Source organism: Acipenser ruthenus, chromosome 12 (genome assembly GCF_902713425.1).
Source record: "Acipenser ruthenus chromosome 12, fAciRut3.2 maternal haplotype, whole genome shotgun sequence".
In the NCBI taxonomy this organism is placed as follows: Eukaryota; Metazoa; Chordata; class Actinopteri; order Acipenseriformes; family Acipenseridae; genus Acipenser; species Acipenser ruthenus.
The window spans coordinates 22991781-23008072 of record NC_081200.1 but is presented as its reverse complement, the minus strand read 5'-3'; the positions used below and the strand labels follow the sequence as shown (position 1 = coordinate 23008072).

The following is a 16292-nucleotide window of genomic DNA, read 5'->3' as shown; positions in this document are numbered from 1 at the left end:
AAAAAACAACAAAAACATGAATTAACTTGAGATAATGGAAACCACAAAAAATAAAAATGTGTAAAACTAAATTGTTTGGGCTCTATATCTTGCCATTTTGTGGCTACAGGTGACAAGATAAGAAAGTGCAATGTTTTCAACCCTTAAATAAAAAGGAACATGATTTTCTCTTTCAAAAATATTTTCAAATCTGTAAAATTGTCGTTGGTGAAAAACAAAAAAAGAAGCTTGAGAAACTGAGTTGTATGTTTAAGCATTTATTCAAATGTAAACTGAAAACTCTTCAGAATGGGTAAGATAGTGTTCTAAAATATATATGCAAGCACAATCATATATATTTGGCATCTTCGTAACAAAATATGAGGAGGCAGTGTGGTAAAGATACGAGGAGGCAGTGCGGTCCAGTGGTTAAAGTCAAGGGCTTGTAACCAGAAACTCACTGGTTCAAACCCCACCTCTGCCACTGACTGACCCACTGTGTGACCCTGAGCAAGTCACTTAACCTCCTTGTGCTCCTTCCTGTGGATGAGATGTTAAATCAATGTCCTATTGTAAGTGACTCTGCATATAATGCACAGTTCACAGTCTACCTCTGTAAAGCGCTTTGTGATAGTGGTCCACTATGAAAGACGCTATATAAAAATAAATACATTATTATATGTTGCACAAAGCTGTTTGTTATTTTATTTAAAACATAAATTAAATGCTGCTGCCCTATGACTCCTTACTAACATCAATAAATACAACAGCAATGCAATGGAAGTTAATGGCAAAGACAGCTGGGAGTTTAAGGAGGTCAGTATTTAGTACAGTTTAGGACAGTGGTCCTCTAAACTATGCCCGTGGGCACAAATGTGTCTGAACTGTAATTTGTAATACTCTGCAATACTGATGTAGAATTCAAGTCATCAGATCAATCAATCTGCCTTTGTGCCATATGATAAATCTATAATTGAATCATATTTTAATTGACATTTTGGAAAAGAAAGTTAGTGAATTATCAAGAGAGAAACAATGATCGAGCCCTGTACCTTATGAGAAATGCAAATGTGTGCCCATGGCCTAAAAACCTTTGAGGTGCTCTGGTTTAGAACATTACAATAGACCCATTTATCTGAATAACTTCTGTTTTAAAAACTGCTTAATGTTTGTAGTCAGGTGTTTTAACCACCTATAACCTTTGTAAAATATTCTAACAAAAATCCAACTTATATTAAATATAAAACAAAGCCACCCATATTCTTTTTATATAATAATAATAATAATAATAATAATAATAATAATAATAATAATAATAATAATACCAACAATCATTGTAGCATTTTGCAATAAGAATTACATACTCTAAATACGGTTATAGAACACTCTGCAGTGTTTATATGAACCATGTTACTTTACCTTTTCTAGTATTATCCTTATTGCAGCTTTATATTTTTCAGATTATCTCAGTTGTTTTTCATAGACCATGGGTGACAGATCAGCTGGGGAATAAAGCTGGGAACATGTCACTTTTACCAGGAGAAAAAGGATTTTTCTTACTGGCATCACAGTGTATCCAGATCATGCTCCCTCCTGTAATTTATGCTCTGATAGAAATGAATGGCTATTGTGGTAACTGAAAATGAGTTGCAGGAGGGATCATTGATCTGGATACACCATGATGTTCACAAGACACATCCTCGTTATCCTGAGAAATGTTTTCGGTTGTATTCCCCCATATGCTTCAAAATGCATGATGTGAATAAAAATATCAAAACAATCAGGATTATGTTGACAAATATATTGCCAGGATACAGCACAGTTGTTCAGTAACCCTATAATGTTAATGAAGAACTGTTTTTGACTGTTCTGTTTTTTGACTCACTCACTTTAATTCATAACATGCTCGAAAAGCCTACAACAGAGCCTCCTCTGTGTAGAAAACAAAGCACTTCAGATAAAACAGGACATGTTTTTGTGGTACAAAATACATTTCTGTTTAATATTTTACTTTCACTCTCTAAATTGGAATTGTAAACAAAAAAAAAACATATAACCTTAAATTGACAAATACATGTATTAAAAAAAAACAAAAAAAACTTTCAAGTTACTTAAATGTGAAAAAAGTGAAAAAAAAAAGTTTTTACTTAATCAAGCACTTATCCCGAAGGCAATTCTGTCCGACTGACAGTTTTGCTGTACATGAAAAGATCTGTGTAGCGTGTAATAAACATCCAGGAAATTATGCAGCTTGTTGCAATAAAGAAACTCTTCAAAGACTGTGTTATATATTTCTTATTGTTATATATTTCTATATATTTTTTTTTTATAAATTTAGTCGTTGCCAATTATTTTTATTATTTTCTCCCAATTTGGAATGGCCAATTATTTTATTATGCTCAGCTCACCGCTACCACCCCTGCGCTGACTCGGGAGGGCGAAGACGAACACACGCTGTCCTCCGAAGCGTGTGCCGTCAGCCGACCGCTTTTTTTCACACTGCGGACTCACCATGCAGCCACCCAAGAGCTACAGCGTCGGAGGACAACGCAGCTCTCGGGCAGCTTACAGGCAAGCCCGCAGGCGCCCGGCCAGACTACAGGGGTCGCTGGTGCGCGGTGAGCCGAGGACACCCAGGCCGACCTAACCCTCCCTCCCCCCAGGCGATGCTCGGCCAATTGAGCGCCGCCCCCTGGGAGCTCCTGTCCTCGGTCGGCAAAGGAATAGCCTGGACTCGAACTCGCGACGTCCAGACTATAGGGCACATCCTGCACTCTACGCAAGTGCTTTTACTGGATGCGCCACTCGGGAGCCCCGATATATATATTTCTTAAGAATTATTTGTATGTTTTCTTAAATGTTCCACACTCTTAACCTTCGACCAGTTTGCAATTAACTTCTATTGTAACAAAACAATATGACAGTGCTTTGTTTTCTGTTGGCTTTGTTTCCAATGTAACATAATGCAGACATGATGGTGTAGGATGTCATCACTGTATATGGCAAATACAATAAATAAACAGAGGACCTTGGTGTACAAAGTACTGTATAGCCCACTGTTTATACTGCAAGCATTGATGCAATTATGGCTTTTTTTTGTTTTTCACTCCTATTGAAAGTAAATGTACATAGAATATTTATCTCTGAGTGCATTTATTTATTCACATTGAAAGAACCCTTTTTGAAAGGCACATCCTGTTTGGGTTTCTACTGTACATACAGGGACAACACTTGAGAGGTTGGAATGGAACTCTGTTCAGTAATCTCCCATGCCCAATCTCAAATCTTTCAATCCAACCCTAAAATGTATGAAGTAACAAACAAAAAAAAGCTATGAATACTTCTTTTTTCTTTTTTGCATTTGCCACAAGTAGCAAAAATAAGCATTTTAGCAAGCAATTACTTGATATCTCATTCTGTCTAAATTTCACTGAAGCATTCTTGTGTTCACTGGTGGAACAGAATATTTTTTACATCTTAAAATAAATTAGTAATTTCTGGGTTTTTTTCATTACAGTACTATGACTCTTACTGTACAGCGAGCAAATATGATACAGCAGATATATTTCGACTTGGCTTCAAATATTTCTTTTCAAATGGATTGGGATTATTTATAAAGCATGGCAACCTTTCCATTTGATTAGAACTGGCCCAGCCTGGTGGAGAACAGGCTGCGGGATCGAGGCATTCCTGAAGGGGTGTGGTTGAAGCTTGAAGACGGTGACTTCATGATGAACTGGGATGTGACTGGCAATAGATACCTAAAGCATTAGAAAGGAAGAATTCGAAATTAGATTCCATCTCATAATATGGGGACTGCAACCCCCACAACACTACCATCCTCAAACCACAGGGGGTTCTTTATTGCTGTTAAATCATCTGAAAAGGACTGAGGGCCAAACATGTTAGATTTATTATGAAAGTTGTCTTGCTTTTTTATTTGCAGAAATGAACTTGTCTATTGTCACATTCTTATGTTTCTCATTTGTATCGAATCATGTGTAGGCTCACTTGTGCATTTTTCCTACTTTGAAATCATTCTTTGATGCGAGCGCCATCTTCTAATATTTATCACATCTTATAACGCTAAATAACATACTGAAGTTCTTTAAAGACGGCGCTCACATTCAAAAATTGGAGGCAAAGTAGAAAAAACAACCTTAAAAACCAGCAAAAATTGCCTGTGTCGTGACAAAACCTTGTATGTCAAATTTATACATTTTTCAGGAACTGCAAAAAACTGTTTCATTTGATGAGTTAGAGAAGTAGTACTATGAAATTAAGAAAAAGCATCACAGATTAGTTCAGAACTTTATTGAAAACATTAATTCTGCAACAATTAAAAAAACAAAGTAGAAAATGGATACAAGGTTTTTACACAAAAATGTAGACATACAAGGTTTTATAAATGTATACATATTGTTTTTAAAACAAAAGCTTTAATTATAAAATGTAATAAAATATAATTTGAAATTGTTAAATTAATTTTTAGTCATATTAAAATGTGATGTTAAACTAAATACCTTTGAACACATTAAAGATAAAAAAAACCTTCTGTATAAAACTTAACAGTACTATCTTAACTATAATACCAAAACAACAAGAACAAAGTTAATCAGAAATTCATTAAAAAGCTTGAATGAGAAATGTCTTTTGTTATTTTTGAAAAGTTCATGCTTATGGATTTCATGAGATAGTGTTTAACATATTCTCAGATAACTGAATTCATAGGACATCCTTTAAATTTCGAATACGAATCTAGCTGCCAAAAGAGCATTTCTTTTGACATCCCAAATTTTAGTGCAACAGTCCATCATAAAATCATGGGGTATGATGCTCTTTAGCTGCTGCAGGTGTTTGTATTTTTGATCTTTGATCTTCAGACTGGAAGCATACAATGAAGGAACTGTTAAGTGGCTGTTGGAGACACTTCTATTCTGACGTCTGGGCATTGGACTCCACAGGTCTGTGTGATGGGGCTTGAACTCTAGTATGCCATCCATATTATACCTGATACAGCGTAACTCATGCACAGTGGGATCTCCAACTTGAACACTAGGACGAATTGCTGAGTAATATGTAACTGAGCTGACGTCACTGAAGAAAGTGTGATTCACATACTTAATGGTTTAAGGTACAGGCCTCCTACAGGACTTTTGCATCAAATTAACATAATCTGCAGGACAGTAGATGTCTTTCAGTTTTCTTTCAATCACACTGTGGACAGTCACATTCAATTTGTGTGTGTCCACGCTCAAGGTATTTCTGTGTGATGGTCTTATTAGTTATGGCACAGTGAAGCAAGGCATTTGAAAGAACAGTGTTGCGGTAACCATCACTCCACAGAATATATATACATCATATTCGCTGTGTTCATTGGGATAGTCAGTGATGCAGGAAGCAAATTCATTTCAAGATAATCCTCTTTCTCCTTCATGCCAAACATAGCAGGTGGCATCATGGCTACTCATGTTGTAAACTGTAAAATTGTGAACTGAAAGCTTTGTTTTGTAGTAAATCCTTGAGGTTTTAAGCATTGGACAAAGGAGTGCTTGAAGGTCCATATTCAAAACCTTTTGCTTGCCATCTATGCCACTTTGTTTGTCTGCTTCTTTTGATTCACAGGCTTCTTTTTTTCTGTGGCAGTGAACTTGCCATGTATCTTCAGCAACATTACCTGCCTTGAAAGCACAACAGGTGTCGCACTGATCTTTTCTAGGATGGTAAAGACTCTGATTTAACTCTCTAATCTCCTCACTGAGAATCTGGCGACACAGTGCAGTTTTGTTATTTTGTTCACAATATTTTGTGTATTTTTTGTGTAAATGGAGCAAAGAAGTAAAGACAGGTTCCAAGTATAACTCTGAACTTGAAGAATGACAGTAGTGTGATGGTACATTTGGCAAACTGGTAAGGAATGCTTTGAGAAATTCTTGTTCTTTAAGGTCAAATGTACGAGGACTAGAACGCTGCAGCTTCGCGTTGTCTTCAACTACTGGTAGGTTTTCTTGATGGTTTTGGATCCAGTTCCTCATAGACCATTCCCCAAGCCCAAGTGTGGAGGGGAACATGTTTTTACATACTGGTTTTCTTATTCCATCTTCTTTCAGGTGGTAAAATAGGGAAGATGATCATCTAGAATTCTCAAGTGCTGTTTTTTTTGTTTGTTTCACTGCACATTCTCTACTAGACCTGCCACATAAACTTTTCTTATTATTCAAGTCTATTATTAATATTCATGATGCCAAAACCTTGTAATCGCCCAATAAGCCTAAACTTGTTATAAAAAAGTTACTAATCAAAATATAAACTACAATTAAGAAATCGAAATAATCTAAATAAGGAATACAAAGATGAATAATGAGGGATAGTTTAAATATATCAGAAAAACCTCTTACCTCAATTAAACTTGCAAAGAGCACACGGAATCCTGCTCAGTAGTTGACACTGTATTATCCAATTGACATATAAGGTTAAGTCACATTGTGTTTTGAATAAACTTTACTAGTTGTTGAGTTATGAGACATTAACAGGACATAGAAATAGGTGAGAGGATTCTATTCATGTGTGGCCGAGCTGTTGTTGCAGTGACGTGTGGGTATGATGTCACGGACCAGGAAGTAAACAGAAACCAAACAATGGATGGAATGGCGGTGGTAAAACTGAGCGCTACGGTGCTCAGCTATTTTATTAAATAATAAAATAAACAAAAGATTTAAACAAATCACTACAAACAAAAAGGCATGTTGGCCAAACAAATAAACAAATAAGTATCGTGCTGGTGTAAACCAGCACGCTTAGCAGTTGTTTTTACCAGTTGTTTTTAGCTCTCCTCACTCGCTCTCCCGTACTCTCCTCTGTACACTCTCCCCGAGGGTAGAGAGCTGCAGGTTTATATACAGTGACCATCTCCCGATTAGCAACAATTAATCAATGAATTAACTCGGGAGATGGTCACCATCTGCATGAGTTTAATAAGGATGTGTGACTGTCAGCCAGCTAAATAAATCACTAGCTGATCAGCCACGCATCCTCACTGGGTTTTTAAAAATACAAAAACAATAACAAATACGCGGCGCTTTTATTCGCACCGCAAACAATAATACAAATAATAATTAAACAGTGCACAAATATATATATATATATATATATATATATATATATATATATATATATATATATATATATATAGGGGCGGGACACTCCGCCACATCATGAAAAAAACAAAAGTGCCAAAAATTGACAAGGTTTTGTTACGACACTGAAGGTAAGTTACATTTGTGGTGAAATAACTTCCATTGTATTGATTTTATTTTTGGCCGTCACTTGTAGGCAAAATTCCCATATTATAGACCCTTGTCCTCTGCAACACAAAACACGTTAAACCCCAATTTGGCTAAAAATCCCATTGATTTTGACCAAACTCTTGTGAGCAGATACAATTCAAACTTCAGAGCCAGCCCTATACTATGCACAATATAAATTAGTGTTCAGCCAATCTGAGTTCAGTGTTTCTCTTCTGAATTAATTTAAATAGCATTGAATGAACACATCATGAATTGACTTATTTTTTTTTAGCTAAAGCTAATTAGATTGTGCCCTGTAAAGCACTGTCATGCCCTTTGTTTACAGAAAAGAAACCCTCTCTTTGTTAGTAACCTTTGAAGAACAAAGGCCGATGTTGTTTCATAAAAGCTAATTTTTCTACCTGGTGAAAATGCTATGCATGGCTGTAGATTAATTGAAAATATGTTAATTTTGGAATATTTAAACAGAAATATTATTTACCCTGTGCAAGTAATTTTTCGCAAGCAAAAACATATTTCTTTCAGTACCAACTAAACTTAGTAGCGTCTAATATTTAGTTTAGTTTTACTTTCAGTTAACCTAAATTTGTTCAAGATCAGCTTTTGAATTATATTAAATACTTCTGTGGGTTCAAAAACAAAAAAAGGTATTTTTGGAATTATTTCAACAGGAACTCACATTTTTAAAGTTCCCACTGGTCATTGTACCTCCTACAAACAACAAAAAAGTGTTGGAAACATTATTATTATTATTTATTTATTAGCAGACGCCCTTTTCCAGGGCGACTTACAATTGTTACAAGATATCACCTTTTTTTTTTTATATACATACAATTACCCATTTATACAGTTGGGATTTTACTGGAGCAATCTAGGTAAAGTACCTTGCTCAAGGGTACAGCCTATTTAATGGCCGATAAAAGACTGCGCCAGCCGCCTATTGGCAGCCGGCGCACCAGCTGCCTAATGGCAGCCGGTTAAAAAATACAGTATGGCGCCCCCTAATCAAAAGGGGGTGCCAACAAAAAACTGTAAATTAAATGTTCAAAACAAAGGGGGGGGTGGCGCAGAGCACGCCACCCAGAGCCCACTGGTCAACAAAAGCCGTCATGTCGCCAGTGGACTCCGCGTCGGCGTGCTCCAACGCCACCCGGGAACGAAGGAGGGCCCTGAACATGGCCCCACAGTCAAAGAGACCCTCCCCGGTGATCTTACGCTTCCTGGTCTTGTAGATCGTAAGTTTGCCAAGAGCCAGGAGCAGATTCACCAGGAGGTCTCTCTTCCTGGTGGAGCCACGAACAGGGTGCCCGAAAATAAAAATGGTGGGGGAAAAATGCAGCCAGAACTGCAGCAGTAGGTTCTTTAGGAACAAAAAGAACGGCTGCAGCCTGGCGCAGAGGAGGTAAATGTGGAACACCGACTCGGACTCGCCGCAGAAAGGGCATGCGGGGTCCGAGTCGGTGAAGTGACGCAGGACCTCTCCTGACGCGAGCGCTCCGTGTAGCACCCTCCAGCCCAGGTCCCCAGCGCCTCTGGGGACCAGCGGGGAGTACAAAGCCTCCCACTGGGGCCTCTCGCCCTCCGGGGGTTGGAGGGGCTCCCGCCAAGCGGTGTCTCGGCGGGAGACGAGGGCGAGGAAGTGGAGGGTGTGGAGCGCCATCGCGTACAGGGTCCTCCTCGACACGGAACGAAGGGGGGTTGAGGAGAACTGCGAGATCCTGCTCAGGTGATTCTCGAGGGGAGGCTGAGGGGGAGCCCGATCCTTTGGTTTTATCAGCAGGACCGGAGAGCCGGGGGTAGGGAGGGACGGTGGCTCTCCGGTCCTGAGGACCCCCTCGAGATACCCGACAGAGTCTGGGTGCAAAGCTGCCTTGCACTCCCGGATCGCTCGGCGGGCCGTTCTGAGGGTCCCCCGAGTCGCCCTGGCGACCAGCGACTCGGGAGTCAGCCACGCCGAGCGTTGGTGATCCAGGAGATCCCAGACTCTGGTCACCTTGGCCGAGATCAACAGGCTCCGCACCGCGGGGGATTCCAACGCCTGCGCACCTAGATGGGGGTTGTGCAGCAGGGGCTCCAGAAGGAATTCCTCCCCCTCGGTCGGAACCGCGTCTCGGCCGATGTCGAACATGCTCCGGGTCCTGAGCAGGTCCTGGTAAAAGACCGGCAGCTCGGGGAGACGGATTCCCCGGAGATCGATCCAAAAGAGCTGCCGGTCGTAGCCCAGGTCGTGCAGCTGGCGCAACAGGAGGGACGCCAGCGTGCACCACTGCGGGGCCGGGTCTGCGTACAGGAATCTCTGCAGGGTCTGAAGGCGGAAGGTGTGCACCTGGCTCTTGATGCACACCAACCCTTGCCCTCCCTCGGCAAGAGGGAGGCTCAGAACCGCCGCAGAGACCCAGTGCTTTCCGGCCCAGAAGAAGTCCGTCAGCTTCCTCTGGACCCTGGACACAAACTCAGGGGGCGGGCTCAGGACGGTGAGTCGATGCCAGAGCATCGACGCCACCAGCTGGTTAATCACTAAAGCCCGTCCCCTGAAGGAAAGCACTTTCAGCAGACCCGACCACGACCTCAGCCTAGCAGCCACCTTGTCCTCCAACTCCACCCAGTTGGCTGCGACCGAGGTCTCCGCGGGGCTCAGGTGGACTCCCAGATATTTGAAGCCGTCCGCGCTCCACTTGAACTGCTGGAGCGCGACGGGGAGGGAGTCCACCCGCCAGGGACCTACTAGTAACCCGGAGCACTTGTCCCAGTTGATCCTGGCAGAGGAAGCGGCAGAGTATACACTCTGGCAGCTCCGCATCCTCTCCAGGTCAACCGGGTCTGAGGCCACCAGGAGCACGTCGTCGGCGTAGGCCGACAGGACCACCCTCGTGTCCGACGCGCCGAGCGCCAACCCCGTGAGCCTCCTGCGAAGGAGGCAGAGGAAGGGCTCGATGCACAGCGCGTACAGTTGTCCGGACAGAGGGCAGCCCTGACGTACTCCTCTCCCGAACGCGAGGGGCGCGGTCAGGGACCAGTTGACCTTCAACAGGCACTCGGCAGAGGCGTAGAGCGTCCGGAACAGGCCGACGAAGCACGGCCCGAATCCGAACGCTCGCAGGGTTCCGAAGAGATACTCGTGATCCACCCGGTCGAACGCCTTCTCTTGGTCGAGAGACAAGAAGGCGACCGACCGACCGGTCCTCCTGCAGTAGTGCAGGAGGTCCCGAACCAGGAAGATGTTGTCGAAAATCGTCCGGTTCGGGACCGTGTAGGACTGGTCGGGGTGGATCACGTCTGCCAGCACGGACTTGAGCCTCAGGGAGACGGCCTTGGCCACGATTTTATAGTCCGTGCACAGCAGCGAGAGCGGGCGCCAGTTCTTAAGGCAGCGGAGATCCCCCTTCTTGGGCAGCAGCGTGATCACCGCTCGCCTCATCGAAAAGGGCATCTCCCCGGTCTCGTAGGCTTCCGCCAGGACCCGCTCAAAGGCGGGCCCCAGCAAGTCCCAAAACTTTCTGAAGAACTCCACGGTCAGCCCGTCGATGCCCGGCGATTTGTTGTAGGGCATCAGACTAAGAGCGCCAGAGAGCTCGGCCAGGGTCAGTCGGCCCTCGAACTCTTCCCTGACGCCCTTGCCGACCGTGGGAAGCCCGTCCCAAAGAACCCTGCACGCGTCGGAGTCAACAGGATCTGGAGAGAAGAGGTCAGGGTAAAAGGCTCTGGCCCTCTCGTTCACGCTCTCCGGATCCGTCAGAAGGGAGCCGTCGTCTGCCAGAAGGCGGGTGATGTTCCTGCGGTCTCCCTTCTTTTTCTCCAACGCGTAGAAGAAGTGTGAGCCGTGGTCCATCTCCCGAAGGAACTGGATCCGCGAGCGCACAAACGTCCCCCGGGACCGCTGGAGCTGCAGGTCCCGAAAATGGGGCCTAATTATTATTATTTATTTCTTAGCAGACGCCCTTATCCAGGGCAACTTACAATTGTTACAAGATATCACATTATTTTTACATACAATTACCCATTTATACAGTTGGGTTTTTACTGGAGCAATCTAGGTAAAGTACCTTGCTCAAGGGTACAGCCTATTTAATGGCCGGTGAAAATGACTGTGCCAGCTGCCTATTGGCAGCCGGCATACCAGCTGCCTAATGGCAGCCGGTGAAAAAATACAGTTTGGCGCCCCCTAATCAAAAGGGGGTACCAACAAAAAACTGTAAATTAAATGTTCAAAACAAAGGGGGGGGTGGTGCAGAGCACGCCACCCAGAGCCCACTGGTCGACAAAAGCCGTCATGTCGCCAGTGGACTCCGCGTCGGCGTGCTCCAACGCCACCCGGGAACGGAGGAGGGCCCTGAACATGGCCCCACAGTCAAAGAGACCCTCCCCGGTGATCTTACGCTTCCTGGTCTTGTAGATGGTAAGTTTTCCAAGAGCCAGGAGCAGATTCACCAGGAGGTCCCTCTTCCTGGTGGAGCCACGAACAGGGTGCCCGAAAATAAAAAGGGTGGGGGAAAAATGCAGCCAGAACTGCAGCAGGAGGTTCTTGAGGAACACAAAAAACGGCTGCAGCCTGGCGCAGAGGAGGTAAATGTGGAAAACCGACTCGGACTCGCCGCAGAAAGGGCATGCGGGGTCCGAGTCGGTGAAGTGACGCAGGACCTCTCCTGACGCGAGCGCTCCGTGTAGCACCCTCCAGCCCAGGTCCCCAGCGCCTCTGGGGACCAGCGTGGAGTACAAAGCCTCCCACTGGGGCCTCTCGCCCTCCGGGGGTTGGAGGGGCTCCCGCCAAGCGGTGTCTCGGCGGGAGACGAGAGCGAGGAAGTGGAGGGTGTGGAGCGCCATCGCGTACAGGGTCCTCCTCGACACGGAACGAAGGGGGGTCGAGGAGAACTGCGAGATCCTGCTCAGGTGATTCTCGAGGGGAGGCTGAGGGGGAGCCCGATCCATTGGTTTGATCAGCAGGACCGGAGAGCCGGGGGTAGGGAGGGACGATGGCTCCCCGGTCCTGAGGACCCCCTCGAGATACCCGACAGAGTCTGGGTGCAAAGCTGCTTTGCACTCCCGGATCGCCCGGCGGGCCGTTCTGAGGGTCCCCCGAGTCGCCCTGGCGACCAGCGACTCGGGAGTCAGCCACGCCGAGCGTTGGTGGTCCAGGAGATCCCAGACTCTGGTCACCTTGGCCGAGATCAACAGGCTCCGCACCGCGGGGGATTCCAACGCCTGCGCACCTAGATGGGGGTTGTGCAGCAGGGGCTCCAGAAGGAATTCCTCCCCCTCGGTCGGAACCGCGTCTCGGCCGATGTCGAACATGCTCCGGGTCTTGAGCAGGTCCCTGTAAAAGACCGGCAGCTCGGGGAGACGGATCCCCGGGAGGTCGAGCCAGAACAGCTGCCGGTCGTAGCCCAAGCGGTGCAGCTGGCGCAGGAAGAGGGAGGCCAGTGCGCACCACTGCGGGGCCGGGTCCGCGTACAGGAATCTCTGCAGGGTCTGGAGGCGGAAGGTGTGCACCTGAGTCCTGATGCACACCAACCCCTGTCCTCCCTCAGCCAGAGGGAGGCTCAGCACCCCCGCAGAGACCCAATGCTTTCCGGCCCAGAAGAAGTCCGTCAGCTTCCTCTGGACCCTGGCCACAAACTCAGGGGGCGGGCTCAGGACGGTGAGTCGATGCCAGAGCATCGACGCCACCAGTTGGTTAATCACTAAAGCCCGTCCCCTGAAGGAAAGCACTTTCAGCAGACCCGACCACGACCTCAGCCTCGCAGCCACCTTGTCCTCCAACTCCACCCAGTTGGCTGCAACCGAGGTCTCCGCGGGGCTCAGGTGGACCCCCAGGTATTTGAAGCCGTCCGCGCTCCACTTGAACTGTTGGAGCGCGACGGGAAGGGAGTCCACCCGCCAGGGACCTACTAGTAACCCGGAGCACTTGTCCCAGTTGATCCTGGCAGAGGAAGCGGCAGAGTATACACTCTGGCAGCTCCGCATCCTCTCCAGGTCAACCGGGTCTGAGGCCACCAGGAGCACGTCGTCGGCGTAGGCCGACAGGACCACCCTCGTGTCCGACGCGCCGAGCGCCAACCCCGTGAGCCTCCTGCGAAGGAGGCAGAGGAAGGGCTCGATGCACAGCGCGTACAGTTGTCCGGACAGAGGGCAGCCCTGACGTACTCCTCTCCCGAACGCGAGGGGCGCGGTCAGGGACCAGTTGACCTTCAACAGGCACTCGGCAGAGGCGTAGAGCGTCCGGAACAGGCCGACGAAGCGCGGCCCGAATCCGAACGCTCGCAGGGTTCCGAAGAGATACTCGTGATCCACCCGGTCGAACGCCTTCTCTTGGTCGAGAGACAAGAAGGCGACCGACCGACCGGTCCTCCTGCAGTAGTGCAGGAGGTCCCGAACCAGGAAGATGTTGTCGAAAATCGTCCGGTTCGGGACCGTGTAGGACTGGTCGGGGTGGATCACGTCTGCCAGCACGGACTTGAGCCTCAGGGAGACGGCCTTGGCCACGATTTTATAGTCCGTGCACAGCAGCGAGAGCGGGCGCCAGTTCTTAAGGCAGCGGAGATCCCCCTTCTTGGGCAGCAGCGTGATCACCGCTCGCCTCATCGAAAAGGGCATCTCCCCGGTCTCGTAGGCTTCCGCCAGGACCCGCTCAAAGGCGGGCCCCAGCAAGTCCCAAAACTTTCTGAAGAACTCCACGGTCAGCCCGTCGATGCCCGGCGATTTGTTGTAGGGCATCAGACTAAGAGCGCCAGAGAGCTCGGCCAGGGTCAGTCGGCCCTCGAACTCTTCCCTGACGCCCTTGCCGACCGTGGGAAGCCCGTCCCAAAGAACCCTGCACGCGTCGGAGTCAACAGGATCTGGAGAGAAGAGGTCAGGGTAAAAGGCTCTGGCCCTCTCGTTCACGCTCTCCGGATCCGTCAGAAGGGAGCCGTCGTCTGCCAGAAGGCGGGTGATGTTCCTGCGGTCTCCCTTCTTTTTCTCCAACGCGTAGAAGAAGTGTGAGCCGTGGTCCATCTCCCGAAGGAACTGGATCCGCGAGCGCACAAACGTCCCCCGGGACCGCTGGAGCTGCAGGTCCCGAAAATGGGGCCTAATTATTATTATTTATTTCTTAGCAGACGCCCTTATCCAGGGCAACTTACAATTGTTACAAGATATCACATTATTTTTACATACAATTACCCATTTATACAGTTGGGTTTTTACTGGAGCAATCTAGGTAAAGTACCTTGCTCAAGGGTACAGCAGCAGTGTCCCTCACCTGGGATTGAACCCACGCCCTTCTGGTCAAGAGTCCAGAGCCCTAACCACTACTCCACACTGCTGGACATAAAACTAGTATTTATTGAAACATAAACTAGTGTTTATTGAAAATAGCTGTTTGTCCATCTACTGAAAATAAATCAAATGATGATCAATTAGGTGAAATAGCACACTGGATTTGTTGTCTGGTTCATTTTATGAATCCTTAGTTTGAATTAGTAGATTTAATTAATTCATAGAATCAGTGGAGTTATAGGAATGTTTTAAAATGCCAGTGGGGGAGAAAGAGTTTTTTTCTTTGTTGCTGTTTTTACATGCATAGCCCATTCCCAGGCATGCAACAACATGCGTCATTAGCATGTGTCCATCATAGTCTGTAGTAAAAATGACAAGATTGAACAGCCTCTCTCTCCTTTGTCTTTCTCGTTCTTTAAGACATTCCTTTGACATCCAATTTAATTTTCAAATTTTGTTTGGTCAAAAAAAGCAGTTGTCAGCAAGCTTGCTGAGACACATACCAATGTCAAGACCTCTGTGTCTAATTTGCTAAACTGTAGCTCTCGGCATAATTTGGAATAAGTTGCAGCAATGTTAAAAAAAAAAAAACTAATTAAAAAACTAAACAATTAAGGTACCTACAGAGTGTTAAATTGAAAGAAAATAAAAGTCAGAAACAGAATCCATGTAACTTTAAACACATGAATAAGGCCCTTTTGGCTTTATGTGCGACATATTGGGTGGGTCTGATATTACCCATAAGTGGGCTGAACAAAGGGCTGACTTTCAGATTGTCAACCCTATTTTAAGTGTGTAGTTTTCCTTATGCAATATACAAAGGTTTTATCCAAAAGTTTTTTTTTAAGTCAATTTGTTTTAAAGTGTTGGTGTTACAAAAATTACATGAACCTGAATCTTTGCATAACTACCCAATCTGTGATATTTTAGAGCAGCAGGAACACAGCACGTTTTGCAAATAGCTGGGCTTTTAAGCAAGATAACCTGGCCAATAGTGTTAAAATATTTATGCAGCTTGCTTGTTATCATACGTGCAACATAAGATTGAAATAGTGTTAGACTATGTGTTTAATCCACTGGGGCAGGTGCAGCTGTGAATACAGCACTGATTATTTCTTAAAAAATGCTACAGAACATAAAAATGCAAAACCAGAGCAGTGACAATCTGAGGAATGTGTTTAAAACTCAAGGGATTTATTATCAGAAGTAGTGGAAACCTTTTCAATATCGATACTACAATAATAGCTAACACTAGACACCTCTAGACTGAACACAAAATTGTCAGCAACTCATAATGTATGGCATATGAAAATGTTGGCTTTTGAGGCTGGTTTGTAGGCACACTATTTGTATCATGTGGTACACTGAATGGGCATTACTGGGTTAAATCAGTGAAGTCTACCACCATTTTCTTTATGTATTTTCTTCTATGAACAGGTTCTATTGAAGGTAAATATCTTGAAGCTGTCATTATTCTTATATGGGATCCACGTGATAGCATATGACTAGGGCCCAATATTTCCTAATGGCTGGGTGTGGCGGAGTGTCCCGCCCCTATATATATATATATATATATATATATATATATATATATATATATATATATATATGTGCACTGTGTTTTTATGATTTGTATTATTGTTTGTGGCGCAGATAAAAGCACTGTGTATTTCTTATTGTTTTTATAGTTTAAAAACCTTGTGAGGATGCGTGACTGATCAGCTAATGATTTATTTAGCTGGCTGACAGTCA

At 45.4% G+C, this 16292-nt stretch overlaps 1 protein-coding gene across 1 annotated transcript in view; it reads right to left on the bottom strand.

The window, feature by feature from the left end:
- Window positions 1-250: 250 nt before the first annotated feature.
- The window catches only part of LOC117416709 (tubulin polyglutamylase TTLL7-like), a 123996-nt gene continuing 107954 nt past the window's right edge, over window positions 251-16292 (bottom strand). Inside the window, exon 21 of the mRNA XM_059034694.1 lies at window positions 251-3740. Coding sequence (XP_058890677.1) covers window positions 3620-3740 — 121 coding nt within the window. The 3' untranslated portion in view covers window positions 251-3619. The remainder of the gene's footprint in view (window positions 3741-16292) is intronic.